The 17,951-nt window shown below is 37.2% G+C and overlaps 1 protein-coding gene across 10 annotated transcripts in view; it reads left to right on the top strand.

Moving 5' to 3' along the window:
* The window catches only part of lqf (epsin homolog lqf), a 154,659-nt gene that overhangs the window by 117,658 nt on the left and 19,050 nt on the right, over positions 1-17,951 (top strand). For 9 of the 10 annotated variants that reach the window (XM_083144091.1, XM_083144090.1, XM_083144089.1 and 6 more), the window contains 2 exons: positions 10,245-10,350; positions 13,377-13,592. In XM_083144091.1, the coding sequence (XP_083000217.1) occupies positions 10,245-10,350; positions 13,377-13,592 (322 nt within the window). The remainder of the gene's footprint in view (positions 1-10,244; positions 10,351-13,376; positions 13,593-17,951) is intronic. The other variant, XM_083144086.1, reaches the window with a different exon arrangement.

Raw genomic sequence — 17,951 nt, 5'->3', positions numbered from 1 at the left:
TTTGTTCTATTTTTACATTAATACCATTGGATGAGATTATATCTTATCCCTTAATGCTAATTTTGTAATAAAAGGAACATTACGTGTACAATGTACCACCACGAAGAATATTCACAAAATTAGTTCTGTTGCAATATTGGCTCTGAAATGCTGCTATAATGATGGTGTTCATGTGTGCGAAGTTAGAGGGTTATTTGGCAAAGTATGGGTGCCTTTAAAGTACATCCAAACATCATTTACCTGTGTGTTTATGATTGAGAAAATTTAGAAACCTGTTACATGAAAAATGCAGCCTGTAATCCATTTCTTGAATACGAGGGACATGAAACCTGCTGAAATTTATCGTCAACTTGGATGGTGTGTACGGAGAATGTGGCATGGCTTCTACATTTGCATCATGCAATGTAGCATGCTTAGCCGAGATGATGTGATGATTTGTGATAATGCCCATCCACACAGTGCTGTCGCAACTCAAGATCTTATCACAGCATTTGGTTGGGTACGTTTGGATCATTTTTCAACAGCCCACACTTAGCTTCAAGTGATTTCCTTGCTGGCTGGCTGTTCTACGGTGATGACGAGATCAAAGGAACCATTTCCACATTTCAGGTGGCATCATTCTGCAATGAAGGGATATAAGAACTGGTGCCACAACAATTCTGGTAACTATGTTGATGATTAGTGTACACCATATACATCAAATGGTAATAAAAATGGTTTGTAAATACCCAGTTTTACCATAAATGCTGTCACAGGATTTGCAATAAATTGATACAAGATGCTAAGATATTTTAATGTCTATTGAAAATTCTCATCTTTGACATATGGCACTCATCAGTTGCATTACACAATGTGTGTTAGTGGAACTCTCGTACTGCTTTCACGTGAGAGTGCTTCATACTGGCAACACTGGGGTGTTTTCCTCACAGGCGATTTCCTGAAGCACAGTCCACAATTTGTAGTCAAAAGGATTCAGGTCTGGACTACCAGAAGGCCAATCATTGCTGGAAATAAAATCCGGCACATTCACTTTGAACCATTGGTGGGTTGTCCAAGCATTATGAGCTGGTGCCGAATCGTGCTGAAAGTTCCAGTCCTGGGCATGAAAGAGAATGGTGCTGATATCCATGGCCAGTTTCTAGGACTGTTTTGGGGTACACTCTGATAGATGCTTTTACTCTTTTCTCGCAAAAATGGAGGTCAGTGGGGCTGAAATAACTCACCCCCACCACACCATTATTGAAGTTGGACGATGACTCCCGTAAACCCTCGAAGTCTTTATCGGCAGCCTCTGATCTTCCCACACATACCTTGTCAGTTTGAGAGCTAAAAATCCTCCTCAAGAATAAAAATATTTGCAATTGTCCCCATTTGCTTTGTAATTTTTCAGTCAATGCTTTGCTTTCCTTACCCTCTGATGCTTTAATTAATCTTTGGGAAGAAGTTTCGATTTCAGAGAAGTGGTGGAAGGTGCGTTAAGGGTAGCCAGATTTACACCTTGGCATGCTAAGACTCCTGCAGAATTAATAGTCACATCAACCTCGTAATATCTATAATTGTCTCTGGTCACAAATAATGGAGAAGGAAGGGCTGAGAAATAGGAACAATGGGAACCAAGAATTACCACCTATTGGATGTTCAGATTGGATAAGAAATTATTGGCATTGGTTGATTTTCTTTTACGGATACCAAAGATTTTCAGTGGCTAGAAAAGCAGGCAAAGGCAACAGCTCGTCTCAACATTTGTCCTTTCTAAAAGTTCGTTTACCCTTCCTTGTGACAGATTGGGAGACCAGACAATGAAGTTCCAAAGATTTCCCTAGAAACATTGGGTAAAACCCCACCTTCCTGGGAAGCAGATGACAAGATCAAAGGCATGGGTAAGTGAAAGCTGAACCCAAACGTGACCAGGAAGGCATGTAGCTGCTTAGTTAACACAGTGGGAAATAAACCATTCATTGCCAATTCTTGCTTGAAGCTTGTGGTGGTAAGATAGGTGGATGTTTTAAACCACCCACCATGCTAATGCCAGGTCAGGTAGTTCCGGAGTTCTTGGAAAAAGAGAGATGAAAGTCACTGTGTAATTAGCTTTATTATATCTACATTCAAGCAGGAAGGGATTCAGCAATTTCTTCTTATCCTCCTTCCTCCCTTCTGTGTCAGTCTTTTGTGTGACTGCAGGTATCGGCCAATGAGGATTATTTATTTTTGCTGAGATTAGATTGGGAACATGCGGCTTTGAATAACAGTACTAAGGAAGATTGAGTTTTTCATTCAAGTCTACTTTATGCACAGATAGGCTAATCAGGACTGGACCTACATTTTAAAGTGTGACCCGAACCACTATGTGCCTCCACTGAGTATCAAACCCGGGATCTATTGGTTACAAGGCGACGGCGTTACCACTTCACCATCTGGGATGCCCCTCTAAAGATTTATGTACATAAAATATTTATCGGGAACTTTACTTTTCATCAAATGGGCGTACAATCATTCTTTTTGTTATTCAATAAATATTCAATTTTTTACTTCTTTGACATTAATTTCCTTGCCGTGATAGTTGTTTTTACACAAATTGTAGCTGTCTTAACTACACGTAAGCTAGATGATGATTATTTGCCGTTTTATCTCTGATTTTAGAGCGTCTTTTTACTATTTATGTAATAACAATATTTTTTAATCAAGAAGCAAAGAACAAAATAGGTATTAACATTGTCTTCCCTCAGTTTCTTAGTCTGTGGTTACATACAACAATATTCTATATGCATCGGGGAAATTAAGTACTAACGAATTAATTTACATATTATTACGAATCGACCTATAATTATATTAATGTATTAAATAGAAACACTTTTATTATTATTTTTCTGAGACACTTGGCTCGGACTGGCTCCCCAAATATATTTCTAGATATGTGCCTAGTGATGTGACGAGTTAGTATGACTCTGTAACTAGCTATTGTTATTTTTTACTGGAATTATACAAGTATTGTCATCGGTATCAGTAGGAATTGGTCATGGTATCAGCAAATGGTGGTATCAGCTCAGCTCTAGAAATTATACATCCACATTTCCAAAATATGTATGTCATTTATGAAGACTCCTGTTATTGGTCAATGCCTCTGGAACAACGAGAAGGGTGCACTGCATCAAGTAAAGTTTAAAAAGTTTGCAGTTGAAAGTCACATCTTAACGTACAAGATGTGAACATTGTGGAGATGTTGACTTCATAAGCCATAACAGATTGCCTGCCTCCTTACAGGATTTTTGTGCCACTGCTTTAACTAGTTGCGGACTCCTTATAGTGTGACTGTCCTTGCCTCAGTTGGTCTTTCATATTTCCAGTGTTGGTGAATTGCCGGTTAGTGTAATACACAAACTTCTTTGAGATTTTAACCATGTAGAGGATTCGAAAAATCTCACTCTCTGACTGCACTACCCTACGCAGTGCTATCGCAGCCGCATAATTTTCATAATTGCCCCAGTCCATCATGAAAGCTAACGCAAACAAGTTCTCTCTTCTACAGCTCATCTCACGATGACTCATGCGTTACGGCATGTCTCAGAAAGTTGCTGGCCTTGACCAGCAGGTGTGCAGCCACCGTCAAAAGTTGTGACAGTACTTAGGGTAAGACTAGGTATATTTTTTCTTAATACCTATTGGAACTTATTTCCTGGATAACCCTCTTTGTATCATGTGTGTGGTGCGAGTTAATCATGCCTTATTGAAAAGCTAATATGACAATTGTAGTGCTCCACCACTGAGTCACCAAACATTAGTTGTCGCAGTGTTTTCAGTAAGTGATATCGTGTGTGTGCCATAAGCTTCGATATATGGTGGAACCTTGATATTGCATTTTCAAGAGCAAAGATGAAAAAACTTAAAATGTAAGAAAAAGTATAAGCTGTGGAAATTTAATAACTTTATGCTCTGTTGGGAGAATGCTACTTGAATGTATGATGTGAGAAAATGTAAAATACAAGAGCATAAAGTGTTTCACAGTGTACGTATCAGTGTATATAATATCTTGTCTCACTGATAGCATAGTGGTTATGCTGTGGCCTTGTAATGAAGGGGTTGAGGTCCAGCCATGATTAGTTTATCTGAGCATAAAATGGACTTAAAACAAACTTATACTATCACTAAGTATTATTCTTGTACTTGGCAGTTAATTCCAATATTTTACCATAAATTTTACATAAAAAAATGTATAGATTAAACTTGACACTGCGTGAATGTGTTAGCTTTTTTTAGGTTTCAACTGAAAATTTTCATTTTTTTTCTCTCTCTTTCTTGGTGAAATTTGCACAAATAGACTTTGGACATCTTTCTAAGTAGCTGGGAAGTGGTAAGAGCAATCAAGCATTGTGATCCCAGATGTTTTGCTTGGTTTGGTCTGTGTCTAACACAGTCTTGTAACCACTAAATGCATGCTCTGCAGATATGACATGATTAGTTTCTCATTCTGACACAGAGAAGCACAGTGAATTACTTACATACAGAATTTCCTTTTTAGGCACTTACTTCTTCTGTATCTGTATTTCTTAATCTTGGGGATGAACTGATAGCAGTTAGTTTAAGACTGGCCAGAACTATTATGAAGTACAGTCTCGTGCAAGATCTAGAACGTTCTGCACTAAATTGGCATGTGTAGTAATATCATATGCCATTTTTGTACAATTGAGGGACGAGACGTTAATTGGCACGCTATCTTATGGTTATATTGCTGTGTTAGTAAAATAGCCTGTACCTTAGTGCAAAAGTTTTGCCATTTTGTTATTATTTGTGTATACATGCAATACACATGGCTCGCACGTAGCTTAACACTCTTGCCTTTGATGCGAGCGGTCCTGCGTTTGATTCTTGGTGTTAAGGTAAAGTTCCCCGTGCATATAGGACAATGCCATGAAGGCACATTTAGGGGATGTGGAGGTAGTTCCTGGTGGAAGCCCCCAAAATTTCGTCATTGAGGCAGCATCATGATGACAATTGGGGAGCCACTTGAAAAGAAGTAGCAGGCTCCAGTCACGAATGGAAAAAGCTGTTCTGGCAGGCCTTGGCCCTTAGAGGGCTGTTGAGCATGGAGTTTTAAATGTAAGACATAATGCTCTACTTTTGTTCATATGTACCTAGTTCCTTTTTCAAAGAGAACCCATTGTAGTCATCTAGTTACATATTATTAATTGAGAAAGTTAACGAACCATTCATGTTCCTCAAGGAACATTTGCAACTTTGTATTAGATTGGTAGAATATTGATTATTATTATTATATTTATTTGTTGATGTGAGCAAAAATTTCAAATCAGTCCATCCCTATTCAAATAAGTGTAGTGCTAGACTCACAATCTTGGTACGAGTGGTTCCAGGTTTGAATCCTGACATGAGCATTGGTGTTCCTTTTTTACTGTTCCTTCATCCATTTGTAGAACTTCGTAAAAAAAAAATGACATTTCCAAACCTGTGTGCAAGTCTACAAACTTATTGTGTTTTATGAATGTAAAAAGGGACGTTCCCTCCTGAAAGTTTATAGCACATTCCTCAAATATTTTCAGCAGTGTTATCAGTAGATAAAACAGAATTACAAATATGAAAGTAATTGGAGATGGCAGGAAATTAGTTCAAATATTTTGAATTTCAAATAGTGTTGTTAAATTTGTCACCAACTTAGTGATTGTTGGTAACTACTCAAAGGAATTCTAAATTTTTTGGCACAAGTTGCCTAAGTTGCAAGCAAGGTATCAGTTAAGATCCACCAATTTCTTTAAATTTAGCTCCTGATGGTGGTTAAGCACCAGTAAGTAGTTCAAGTTTGTAACCAACAAAAATTTCCACTAAAACTTTTGTCTTGTAATTTTATTTTTCAGTGTTTCTTTGTCCTTGGGACGGACAATGATAATGCATTACTGACATAGTTATTGTATGTTGTTCATTAAATATGTGTGTGTGTGTTTTATTTACCATTATGTTACAGTATATGGCAATGTAATAAAATTACGTAAATTATCTGTAGGAAAAAAGAAGTTATATCTTTTATAAATTTTGAGAGCAAGCATTACTATGTACAGGGTGATATGTACATTGCACCTGTTTCCATGGTTTGTTTCACCAATCCGTTTAAAAATCTTTGTTCCCATAGTGGAGCGGTCAGCATAATGCACTAAGAAGCCAGGATGTTCTAGGTTATGAAACCTCATCAGGCACGAATGAATATTTGTGTTTGTCCATTACACATTTCGTCACTGCACCTTTCATCTTCACCATTGAGATAGAAAAGTGACTTCAAACAGTCAACATAAAAATTAAAATGATCGATTAATACAGAATCAAATTGGTATGTTCACTATCACTAAATTTACTGATAACTTCACTGTTCCAATATTTATGAAAGTAATGTGCAGTGGACTTCCATAATTTTGGCATGTTGGTATTGCTCTTGTAATTAGCCCTGTGCATTATTGTTTGTTCTGTTGAATCTGCAGGTGCACTTATAATTTAATCCACCCATCCGATACATTCCCCCACTAGTGTAGAGGTTATACTGGATGAAAGAACATGGAGTCATGTAATGTTGCTTGAATCACATTGTCTGTAGTGTCACGCAAATACATGCTATATATAGTAACTGTGTGCACATATACTTATGTGCATGCTTGTAAAAAACACAGAAAGCTATTTGATTTGCATTGTCCTTGAGAGGTGTGAAATTTTCACATTGAGCAGTGAAGAGAAAATAAATTTATGTTTCAGATTCGAAGCCAGTTTTCATTGTCAAGAGTGCATTTAGTGAAACTTGGTTGGAAAGGAATGATGTAAATTCCTTTTAATGGACAGAATGTAGCTTTACACGTCAGGTTAAAAAATGAAAATCAACTCATTTCATATCTTTGCTTATAAGAATTTAAAATGCACATTACTTTTCACATATTTTCCCAACCAATGTCAACTCCTTGACACCATCAAATATTGTGAAATATATTTTTTTATGCGACTTAGAGCATTTAGTTGCACTTTTTCGCAAACCTAAATTTTATTGATTACATTTCGTAGCCACTTTGGAACTCATGGCTATAATGCTTAGTTGTGCTTCTGATTCGTGTTGCATGCTGCAGGATGTGTCATAACCAGTGCATCTACTGCACAGTCTGCAACAATTTAGTACTAACTATTACAGTAATGGAATCCAAATGCCTGTTAGAAAATCAATAAAACAAAGCATATGAAAAATTAGTTTATAATTTAACAATTATGCTACCTGCTAATGAAATGTGAGAGACTTGACATAAATAAGAAAAAAGGGGAGACTTTTGATCTGTATTTCCCTTATTTTGGTATTCTTTACACAGAGAAAGTTTAATTTTGAATTAGAAATGAACATGCATTAAAGCTTCAAACTATTTTTATAAATATGCCTTCATTATACTTGTTCATCCATTGCTTAGTACGAAACTTCACCAAAGGTATATTTGCCTTCAGTAAAAATTCTGTTATGTTGAAAGTCATCACAGGTTGTCTACCAGTCAAGAAAAAGTCAAGAAATTATGCTAGAGGTCAAGAATTTTTGCTATTTTTTACAGTACAGTAAATTTACGATGTTATATACCTGTACTGAAATTTGATAAAATTGCATTGAGTTGTGGTTAAGATTTTTTTTACTTTGTTGCTTAAGAATTACATTCTTGTATTTGTATAATTTTTGTAAAAGTATTAAGTAATGTGACCCCATTCCCCATCCAGGGTGAAGTCTGATGCATTAATTTTTACATGCATTGATAATTGAAGCAAATGTAAATCTCTTGTTGAAGTACAGCTTCAGTTTTCATCTTAACCAAGGATTTTTTCATTGAATGAAAATATCTATTTTCTTAATTTCCAACTACACTGGTCAAAAAAATTAGGGTAGCAAGCAAGAAATCCCAAAACCAAAGTTGGTAAGTCAAAAGTAGCGATGTATTTTGATTAGGTGAGTGTGTCCTCAACCAGTACAATACATGTCTATTGAGTCATTAGCACAACAGAGTTCTAGGGGTGATTTCTGCAAGGTACTGCACAAAATCAGGAGAACAGCACGGTGATAAGACAACAGAAATGGACAGATTCGCAACAGATCCATACCTCTAATAAGGCGTGTGGTCGCCATGAACTGCTATGACAGCTGCACATCTGTTTTGCATGGAACCAATAAGGTTATCAACGACAGCCTGTGGGATATTCACCCATTCCTCCAGAAGGGCCATTTCCAACTGTTGCAGAGTTGTAGGCGGCGCTGGCCGAGCAGCAATGCATCTTCCGAGTGTGTCCCACACATGTTCAATGGGATTCAAGTCTGGGGAGGATCCTGGCCATACCATTCGTTCCATACCCTCATCCCGTAGCATGGCGTCAACCAGACGTGCTCGGTGAGGTCGGGCATTATCGTCCACAAAAATGAAACGATCACCGATATCTGCAGCCATTGGGACAACGTGAGGCCTGAGGATCTCATCCCGGTACCGTAAGGCTGTCAAATACCGTTCCGGATGATGTGCAGGGGGGTACGTCGACCAACACTGATCCCTGCCCATACCATTAAGCCACCGCCACCATACTGAGACACTTCGCGCACATGTGCGGGATAATTGCGAGTCCCACGTTCCCTCCAGATGAGAATGCGTCGATTATCTGACTGGAGACTGAAACGCGACTCATCCGAGAAGAGAACTGAACTCCACTCGCCATGTCCCCACTCACGATGTTCCACAGCCCACTGTCTGTGGGCCCTACGGTGTTGGGCATTCAGAGGACACACACCATTGGTCTTCTTGCATAAAGACCCCTTTCCCGCAGGCGATTTCGTACAGTTTGACCCGAGACTCTTCATCCTGTTGCCAAAACAAGGCCGCGTTGCAAGTCAGTTGCAGTTTGCTGCGTATTCCTGCGAGCCGACAATGCTAAGTACCGGTCTTCCCTAACTGTTGTTGACCGTGGGCGACCTTGCCCAGGCCTCCTTCGTACTGTACCTGTCTGTTGAAATCGTGTCCACAACCTGGAAATGACACTGCGTGACACACCAAGGGCTGCAGCCACCTCATGTTGTGTTTGCCCTGCTTCCATCCTCCCAATGGCTCTCCATGCGCTAGATTCCCCTAAATCGTGTTGTTCTGCCATCGTTCCTATTCAACACTACTCAACTGAATCCCACCTGCACTTACGGTCTGCCAGCACCACACAACTGGTGACCTTGTGATTGCTCCTCATATCACAAATTCTGCCACGTGCCTTATGGTGTTACTAGAGAGCTCTTCATGCTGATGATTCATCACAGATGAATTGTACTGGTTGAGGACACACTCACTTCATCAACATACATTGCTACTTTTGACTTTCCAACTTTGGTTTTGGGATTTCTTGCTTGCTCCCCTAATTGTTTTGGCCAGTGTATATGTTAGTAGGGTGCGATTAAATAAATGTTAAAAAGGGGGGAAAGATCATGAAGTAAAGAATTTTGGATTTCTTATTTTGGTAGACACCCTGCATCATGATCAATTTTCCTTTTCTTACCTGCTTGTAAATAATGTGCAATTGGATCGTGTTTTCAGGAAGAACTTTTTTCATGCTTTTTTAGGTTTATTTGAATTGACGTGCTTTACGATGGAATCAATGAATTCTATATCATGTGATAATTACAATGCTTACACATAAGGATCTGATTATTTCTACTGAACATACATGTGTAATCTTTGGCTACATAGAATAACTACAATAGAATATTACACAAGGCTGGCTCTGTGACCGTGCTCATTAAGTGCTTGACTTTGAACTCCACCCAAGTTTCCAGGTTCAGATCCTATCCTGGACATGTGTGTTCTCTGTAAGTGCCGCCCCTTTGCCAGTTTCGTCACTCATCTTCATTGTCACAACTAGCCAAATAGTGGCAGAAAAGCAATGCTAAATAACGAAAATTCAAAATAGTGCCATGGTGATTTCTTTGCCACGATTAATAATTTTTTGTTGCTCTAAATTTCTAAATATTGTACTAAATGGAACAAAACTAGAACCATGGTAAAATGAGCAGCATTACAAAATCTTGCTTGTGAAAAAATCATGCCTCTACCTATGCTGATTGTATATGTGAACTGGTAGTATATGCACAGCTTGGTAGTATTAAGGAATATTAACAATAAATGTTAATTGCTAACATATGCTACGTGCTGTAGACATCATGCTTTCTGTTCATTTGTTATAAATCTTTAACTTGAAACTTTCAGGCCGATCCGTGGAATAGTCCTGTAGCTGTGTCAAGCACCGTAACCATCACTTCTCCAGCCGTTGATCCGTGGGCACCAACACCAAGCGAGCCACCACCAAAACCAGGTAACAACACACTTTGTTTTTCAAGTTGAAGATTAACTTTCACCAAAGTTTGCAGTAAAATTTGTTTTTATATGGATGCACTGACATAAAATTTTCGGCAATACCAATAAAGTTCTACTAGGGATGGGCCGATATGAAATTTTGGCCGATACCGATGAAGTACCGATATAAAATTTACTGATACCGATATTCTACAGATCCGGTATAAAATTCCAAATGATCCATGAAGAACCTGAATGGATCGTTGACCTCTCTAATAAATGTGTTTCCAGATGACTGCAGTGCAAAAGAAGTTGTATATTTAGACATTTACTTCTTTAAATGGCATGGAGATTATCCATAAAAATTATAAGAAAATTGCAGAACTTTGCACTAAATTATAATTATGGCTAGTTTTACCGATACACCAATATGTCTACATTATTGGCCATTTTATTGAACTCATTAGTTGAAAGAATTAAACACAGATTAACTCACTTTATGTAGAGAAATTTGACAGATTTAATGTTTTGTGATACACATTGTATTGTTATACACACTGCAAATACTGTCAGTACTTCGTGTGACAGACCAGCTTTGGCTCTTTTTGAGCCCATTTTAATCGTGTACAATTCCTTTTTACTCTTTTTGTAAACTTCAAACCACGTGATTTATGAAATTATGTTGCTTCGAAGATACAAATAAAGAACACCCTTACAACAACCATAATTAATATTATTTCCTTTGTTATAACCAAACAAATAGCATAAATAATACAGTAAACAATGTATGTATTGTTCCAGACATTTTTGCGAATATGCAAAGAATCGTGGTGCCATCTATTCTTGGGACACAGAAAAAGAAAGGATTGTGGGAAATAAGACTATATTGAAGCAGACAAACAGTGTAATCCCATAAAAAGTTATAACAATCATCAAATATATTTAGTTAGAACACTTTCAAAACAAGGAAATGTGCTTCTTTTTTACTGTGAGTCCAATAATTTGGCCAGTACTGTATATCGACCGATACCAATAGGGTACTGATTAATCTGTTCCATTCGTAGTATCTACACAAAATTTTACTGACACTGATAAGTGATAACCAATATTCTACTAACCCAATATAATATTGCAAATGTTTCTTGCACTTAATCTCTCAAATTAAAGCATGTCAGCAGGTGATTGAAATGGGTTTTATTTTAAGAGAGAAACTACAGTATATACAAAACTAAGGCATGTGGATTATATGTTTACAAACATAAAAATAATATTCAAATTTGCACTTAATTACATGAAATCTAAAGATATATCAGATCTGTAAAAATATTTGTAATTTTATCAATTCATTGATGTGCCCATATCAGCTGATAATAGTGCACCCATTGATCTGTTGTATCCCAACTTTATGTACATAAAACAATCATTATATTGCAAAATTTTGCACGAATGCTTAATCCTTAAACACCAGGGCTTTCCTGTATAGATGCCAATATCAGGCATGTTTTCAGCAGGGAATTTAAAATTATGCCAGGTTTTAAATACAAATTTACATCTTGGAAGCTACGAATCCCAGAGTTACAAATTTTAGCTCATTTTGTTCAGTACAGATTAGGCTATAAGGCTATGGTCAAAATAACCCACTTTCCTTTATCAAGTAGAAAAGGAAAGTTATAAAAAGAAACTTCTCTCTTAAAATTTTCTTATGAAATTTGAACTTTGGTGGGCCCTCACGAGCCATGCTTGTTTTTGGCTGAATATTTTACCCCCCCCCCCCCCCAGTATATCGAGAATCAAATTAAACTTTCTAATTACTAATGAAATACCTCAAGGCTGATGTAGCACTCAATACACATATCTCTGAACATTACCTGAGTTACAGTATGCTCCAAAAGTCGAAAATGCCCAATGTGACACATGTCACATCCTCTTTGAAGTCCAAATCAGTTAAATGTTTATTTATTGGGAATTCTGTCACTCAAGTTTAAAAAGATTTGGGTTGATTTTTACTGGTTTATTATTATTATTTCTGTATATAACTGCAAACTGACAGACAATCAGATACTCAATCAGATAGACAAAGCTAAATATTATTCAGGTGGCAGACTAAAGTAATGGATACGAGAAGGTGAAAGTAGCATTTGCTGTAAGCCAACCCTTCTTGAAGTTCCCCCATTTTCTTATTAGAAAAGGTTTGCATAGATGATATATTCTGAGAATGCAGCATGCTACTAAAGATGATGCACATCGTACTCCCTAATCAGTGAATTTCCTATTTTTTGATATTGTTATGGAAAGGAGAGAGAGTTAAAAGGAGTAAACGTCAGAACCGGAGAGAACAGAAGTTCTATAATTAACGTCGTGCATATTTCGTTTTTGATGAAAACATGAAATAACACATTGTAGTGTAAATTTTTCATGTTTTTGAAAGGCGGGAGGTGCATTTTTGTACCATGTTTTGTCACGAAATGATGCGAAATGAAATGCAAAATACAAAATAAACTTAATTATGTTTAGGGTGCATTTATCAATGCGACCCCTTTGAGGTCCGAATTATCCTGTGAGTTATGCAAATCACAGAAAATTGATTAATTCTGCTGTAAATATTCCTTTACACAGGAATAAACTTTCTAATAAATATATAAATGTGCTATAAAAATGAAATGATAATTAATTTTGTGTAATAAGTGTAGTTTTTAAATCAAATTTATGGTTTTATTCGCCATTTTATATACCACTTTTGATCCCAAAATATGCTCAGTTTTTGAACCAATATCTTGATCTTTTATTTACCATAAATAAATACATCTATAATGAATACAAAAGAATGTGAAACTTCTGTCATTTGAATGCTGAGTAAGGCTTTTTTCCATGTGAATATGAATTTTTCCATGTGAAAATAACACTGAAAAATGATAGAAGTGGAAATGGTAACACCCAAATGATAGAAATGAAAAAGTAACAGCAAAAAATGTAGTAGCTTGATAAGACTCACTGTTTACGTCATTGCTGTGAGTTCAGGGAGTAATGACCATTTTATTTCTTCAGCAGTCGCTAACGATCCATGGAGAGCATCGCCTGTGCCCCCGACAAAGTTAGCCAGCGATCCTTGGTCACCCAGCACAGACCACTCCAGCCCTGGTGGTAGTCAAGCAGGCCTATCAGCAAATACAAGTCCAACCAATGGAGACCTAGATGAATTCGACATAATCACCAACAGAGAGAAACCTCAGATTAATAATATGAATAATGTCAATAACAATGGTAAGTTGTACTTCAGATATCATTGTTCCAATGCCAAAATCACAAATATGCTTAATCTTACGTTTGAGACGAAAATTTTAATATCCTGGAAAAACAAGTTTTGCATTTGGATAAATGTTGTCATCGGTAAATTGTGTACCTACTTACGACTGTTGATTAGGCCATTTAAGTTAACATGCAACTTTAGAAACTGCACAACGCACGGGCATGAAAATAGATGGCAGGGCAGAATTCCGCTGGTGCCACACATGAGAAAAGCAAAGCGAGAGCGGGACAACAGCGTGAACTGCCACCTGCCTAATTTGTTGGCTGTGCATATAGGTTGAAAAATCAAAATTTGCACATTCATGGTTTTGTCATCGGAAGGATGACGCGTGTTTTATGTGCATCGACGTTCTTGCAATGAGTAGATCACTAGGTTACCTTTTTACCAGTAACTCAGAATCTGCCTGAGAAGTTTAGCTGGTTTGCTGAACATTTATTGTACAAGTTATTAGGTAAAAATACAATGATTTTTTTTATTAAAGCAAAACAAGGCTTTGTTTTACTGTTAATTTCCATTCCATTGTTATTGCAGACAATGTTTTTAGTGAAGTAAGTTTTGAAGCTTTTCTGGTGACGAGTGATAAATATATTCTCTCGGCCTATCAACCAATTGAGTTCTGGAAAGGTTTCTAAGTTTTCAAGAGTTAACGTCACTCTCATCGACATAGTGACCCTTAAATAAAATAAATAAGAATCCCCTCCAAATAGAATGACCCCCCTTAGGGTAGAAACTAACAAAGTTTATATTAATTTTTGTTTTCTTTCTTTAGCTCTTATGAGGCATATTTAGAAAGTAAAGATGCAAAGGCTAATATGCAATTACATAATTTTAATTTTACAAAGTTGCACTACAAATGATTGCCTTTAATACTCTAATAGTGGTTGCCATTATCCAAACTCCTAGTAAGTATGGCAATCAGCTTCTGTAACCTAATGTCATAGAAATCTGTCACATTATTGTTGTCTGTTTCTCACCAAGATGTTTATTTACTTGAACAAACAAGTAAAAGTCACTGGATGCAAGGTCCAGACTATTTGGTTGCGCAATAGCCCTTTGATGGCTCGGGCCTACCTGCTGACTGCCGGCCTCGCTTCCACATGAACCGACTCACCCGAGCTGAGAAACCATCCAACCAGTTGCAGGATGACATGTGGTCAGCATGACAAACCCCCAGTCATTGTTGTAAGTTTTCATGACCAGGTTATGCCACTCATTCGTAGCTCGCCAATTTCCTGAAGATGGTGGATGGCCACCGGTCCTATACACAGACCAAAATCTCAGGAGAAAAGTTCTTACGCTTCCTCCAGGAGACTCGAACCTGCACAATGGTGATATTCACAGTGTGGACTCAAACATTGTTGTGAAGCAGGCAGACTCTACATGTCAACTTTCCCCTCCTTTTGTTTTGAATGGCCCATTGAAGTGTTCCAGTCTCCCCTATGGTGCAGTGGTAGCGTCGTTGCCTTGTAATCAAGAAGTCTCGTGTTCGATACCCACATAGTGCTTCGGATCCCACTTTAAACTCTAGGTCCAGTCCTGATTAGCCTTACTGTGCATAAAGTGGTCTTAAAACACAAAATCAATCAATCGATTGATGAGCCTTACTGCATAAAGTGGAGTTAAAACACAAACTCAATCAATCAATCATTGAAAGTATTCCAGGGTCTGACAATATGCATCAACATTAATTGTGGAAGGGGTCATGAAGTCAACCATTAGAATTCAATCTCTGTCCCAGAAATCTGAAAGCCTGATTATTTTTATTATTATTATTTTGGGTGAAATATAATTTTTGTGTTTTGGAGGATTAGCACCATTGCAATGACTGTTGCTTGGATTTAAGCATGTGGTGGTACACCCACTTTTTATCTCCAATCACAGTTGAGTCCAGAAACTAGTCACCTTCCTTTTGCGTAGTTCGTTTTGTATTTGTCCAATTGGGCTCCAAGCATGAGCACAATTTTTTGTACCCTGATTTCAAAGTCACAGCCTCATGACATTTTGGTAGTTTGGTCATGCAATTCTCTGATTTTCAAATGCCAATTTGTGTGAATTTCTTCAGTTTTGTGAAGAAGGTAGTCAAGAATCAAAGGTGGTCACTGCTTCTTTTTCTATTGTTAACATCCTGCCTCCCAAGAATTTGTTGCACTACTTACTCACATTTTATGTATACATAAAGTTCATTTGTACATACTTAATGTTCCTATGAACTGCAACAATTTGTTTGTGAATTTCCACTAGACGCTCACCTCTCACATTGAGAAACTGTATGACGGAATGCACTTTGCATTTGGTAAAATTCTATATTGACACTACTGTTGCAAACATGTAGTGCAGAACTAAACCCGGTGTAAGACTGCCGAACGAATGTGAGGAGAAATCTGAAATATCATGATCAAAGCCCATTTACACATATGCATAAGATTCTCCATCAGCCTGCATGTGATGTATCTTTATGCACTGAACACCTGTCATATTTATTTATAGCTCCATATGAAACTGTTCCACACAATTTGTCATTTATATTCAGTTTCATAGCCACATAGTTGTTCCAATGAAGAAAAATGTTTATACTGTGTCAGTGGTCGGAAGTAGCTGTACAAAATTTGTAGCTGTAGCTGTAGCAGCGCTACATATTGAAAATTGTAGCTGTAGCAGTAGCGAAGCAAAAAATTCCTGTAGTTGTAGTGAAAAGTTTGCTACAGCTACATTTCTTCTTAGCATTTTGAGGTAAATTTTGAATGTGCCAACAGCATCAAAAAAGAAAAAAAAATACAATAATGCTTACTTTGCAGGAGGTTCATGAAGACAGTCTATTATATGGAAATATGGATAATCTACATTATAAATATCTTGATATGGCAGATAATAGATATCTGCATAATTTATTTCATTAGTATCTGAATAATTCTAATATCCAGATAACTAACTGACATATATGGATATATTCCGGCTAACAGCTAAGTTTGTTTTAGCTGCATTGCATTTTTTTTTTCTTGTGGAGAAACATGCCTTGTTTGCTGCACCAATGTAAAGAAAAGCCTCGTTTGCGTCACCGCTCGAACAAATTCTCTGGATAACCATTATGTAAGAAACAGCAAAATATCAATAATTACTATGTAAAACACAGCTAGCTGTGCAAAAACAAGCAATCCCTTTTCCACTACACTGACAAAGCAATAGTGCCAGCAACCAATGGCTCAGTACGTTAACAGCAGTACATAGGATATCACCAACAAGAAATTATTGTTACAAGAACGATAGTTTCTGATTGATTTGTTTGCTTTGCTTTTTGTGCCATTTTTGGTTAATTTGCGAAGATTGAAGTGAGTTATGACATAATGAAATTGATGAATGGACACTTACAAACATCCATGCCCAGGCCAGGATTCGAACCCGAGACCCCTGGTATCGTAGCGCGATGTGCTAACCACTCTGCCATGGGGGCCAGCGATAGAGTTTCTGGAATTACAATTATTTTTGTGTTAATGTTTGTTCACAAATTTTAAAATTCCAATACGTTTAGAACACTCTGGTTAAACACATCTGTTTTCTCAATATATTTTGTCATATTGTAAAAAGTACGTACAAGGTATTGACTTTCCTGCAGAAACTAAAATTTTCTTTAGTTAATATACAATTTATATATGTATTTTTCCTACTTTTGCATGGCTTTTCTGTAACTTTTGCTAATCATGGCAATGAGAATGAATGGTTTATTTAGTTATTCTCTAATCTATAGTCACATTCTGCCTTTTTTGGCTAATTATAAGAATGAGGAAGAATGATGAATGATGAGCAGTGTGGGGAATGGAGGAGCAGGAGGATCCAATCCATCCAACTAGGCATCTTTCCTAGTTTTTGTTTTGAGTCCACTTTATGCATAGATAAGCAGATCGAGACTGGATTCAAACCACTATGTGCCTCAGACGGATATTGAATCTGGGGCCCTTCGTTTACAAGGCGATACAATTTCCGCTGTCTTCAGGGAAGCAATCCCAACATGGAAACTTACGTAAAGCATCGCTCCACCAGTTTCTCATATATACCATTAGAAGAAGCATCCCCCCGCTATCCCCAAGGTTCGAGTAAATATCCCCCCCACCCCCAACTTTCATTCCGTTTACGTGCTAAGAAGATAAAATTGATAAATATCACATTTTTATCTTATTCCCATTTTGCACAACACATTATTGTTAATTTCGATACGTACGATAAATTCTAATTAATTTTAAAAAGTAGTCAGTCACAGAAACATTTTTAATGTGACAATGAGAACAACAACCACACGTGTAAGACCTCGTTTTCATTAA

Source organism: Lepisma saccharinum, chromosome 22 (assembly GCF_977018435.1).
Source record: "Lepisma saccharinum chromosome 22, izLepSacc3.1, whole genome shotgun sequence".
In the NCBI taxonomy this organism is placed as follows: domain Eukaryota; kingdom Metazoa; phylum Arthropoda; class Insecta; order Zygentoma; family Lepismatidae; genus Lepisma; species Lepisma saccharinum.
The sequence above is the reverse complement of the archived record's forward strand: the minus strand, read 5'-3'. Positions and strand labels throughout refer to the sequence as shown.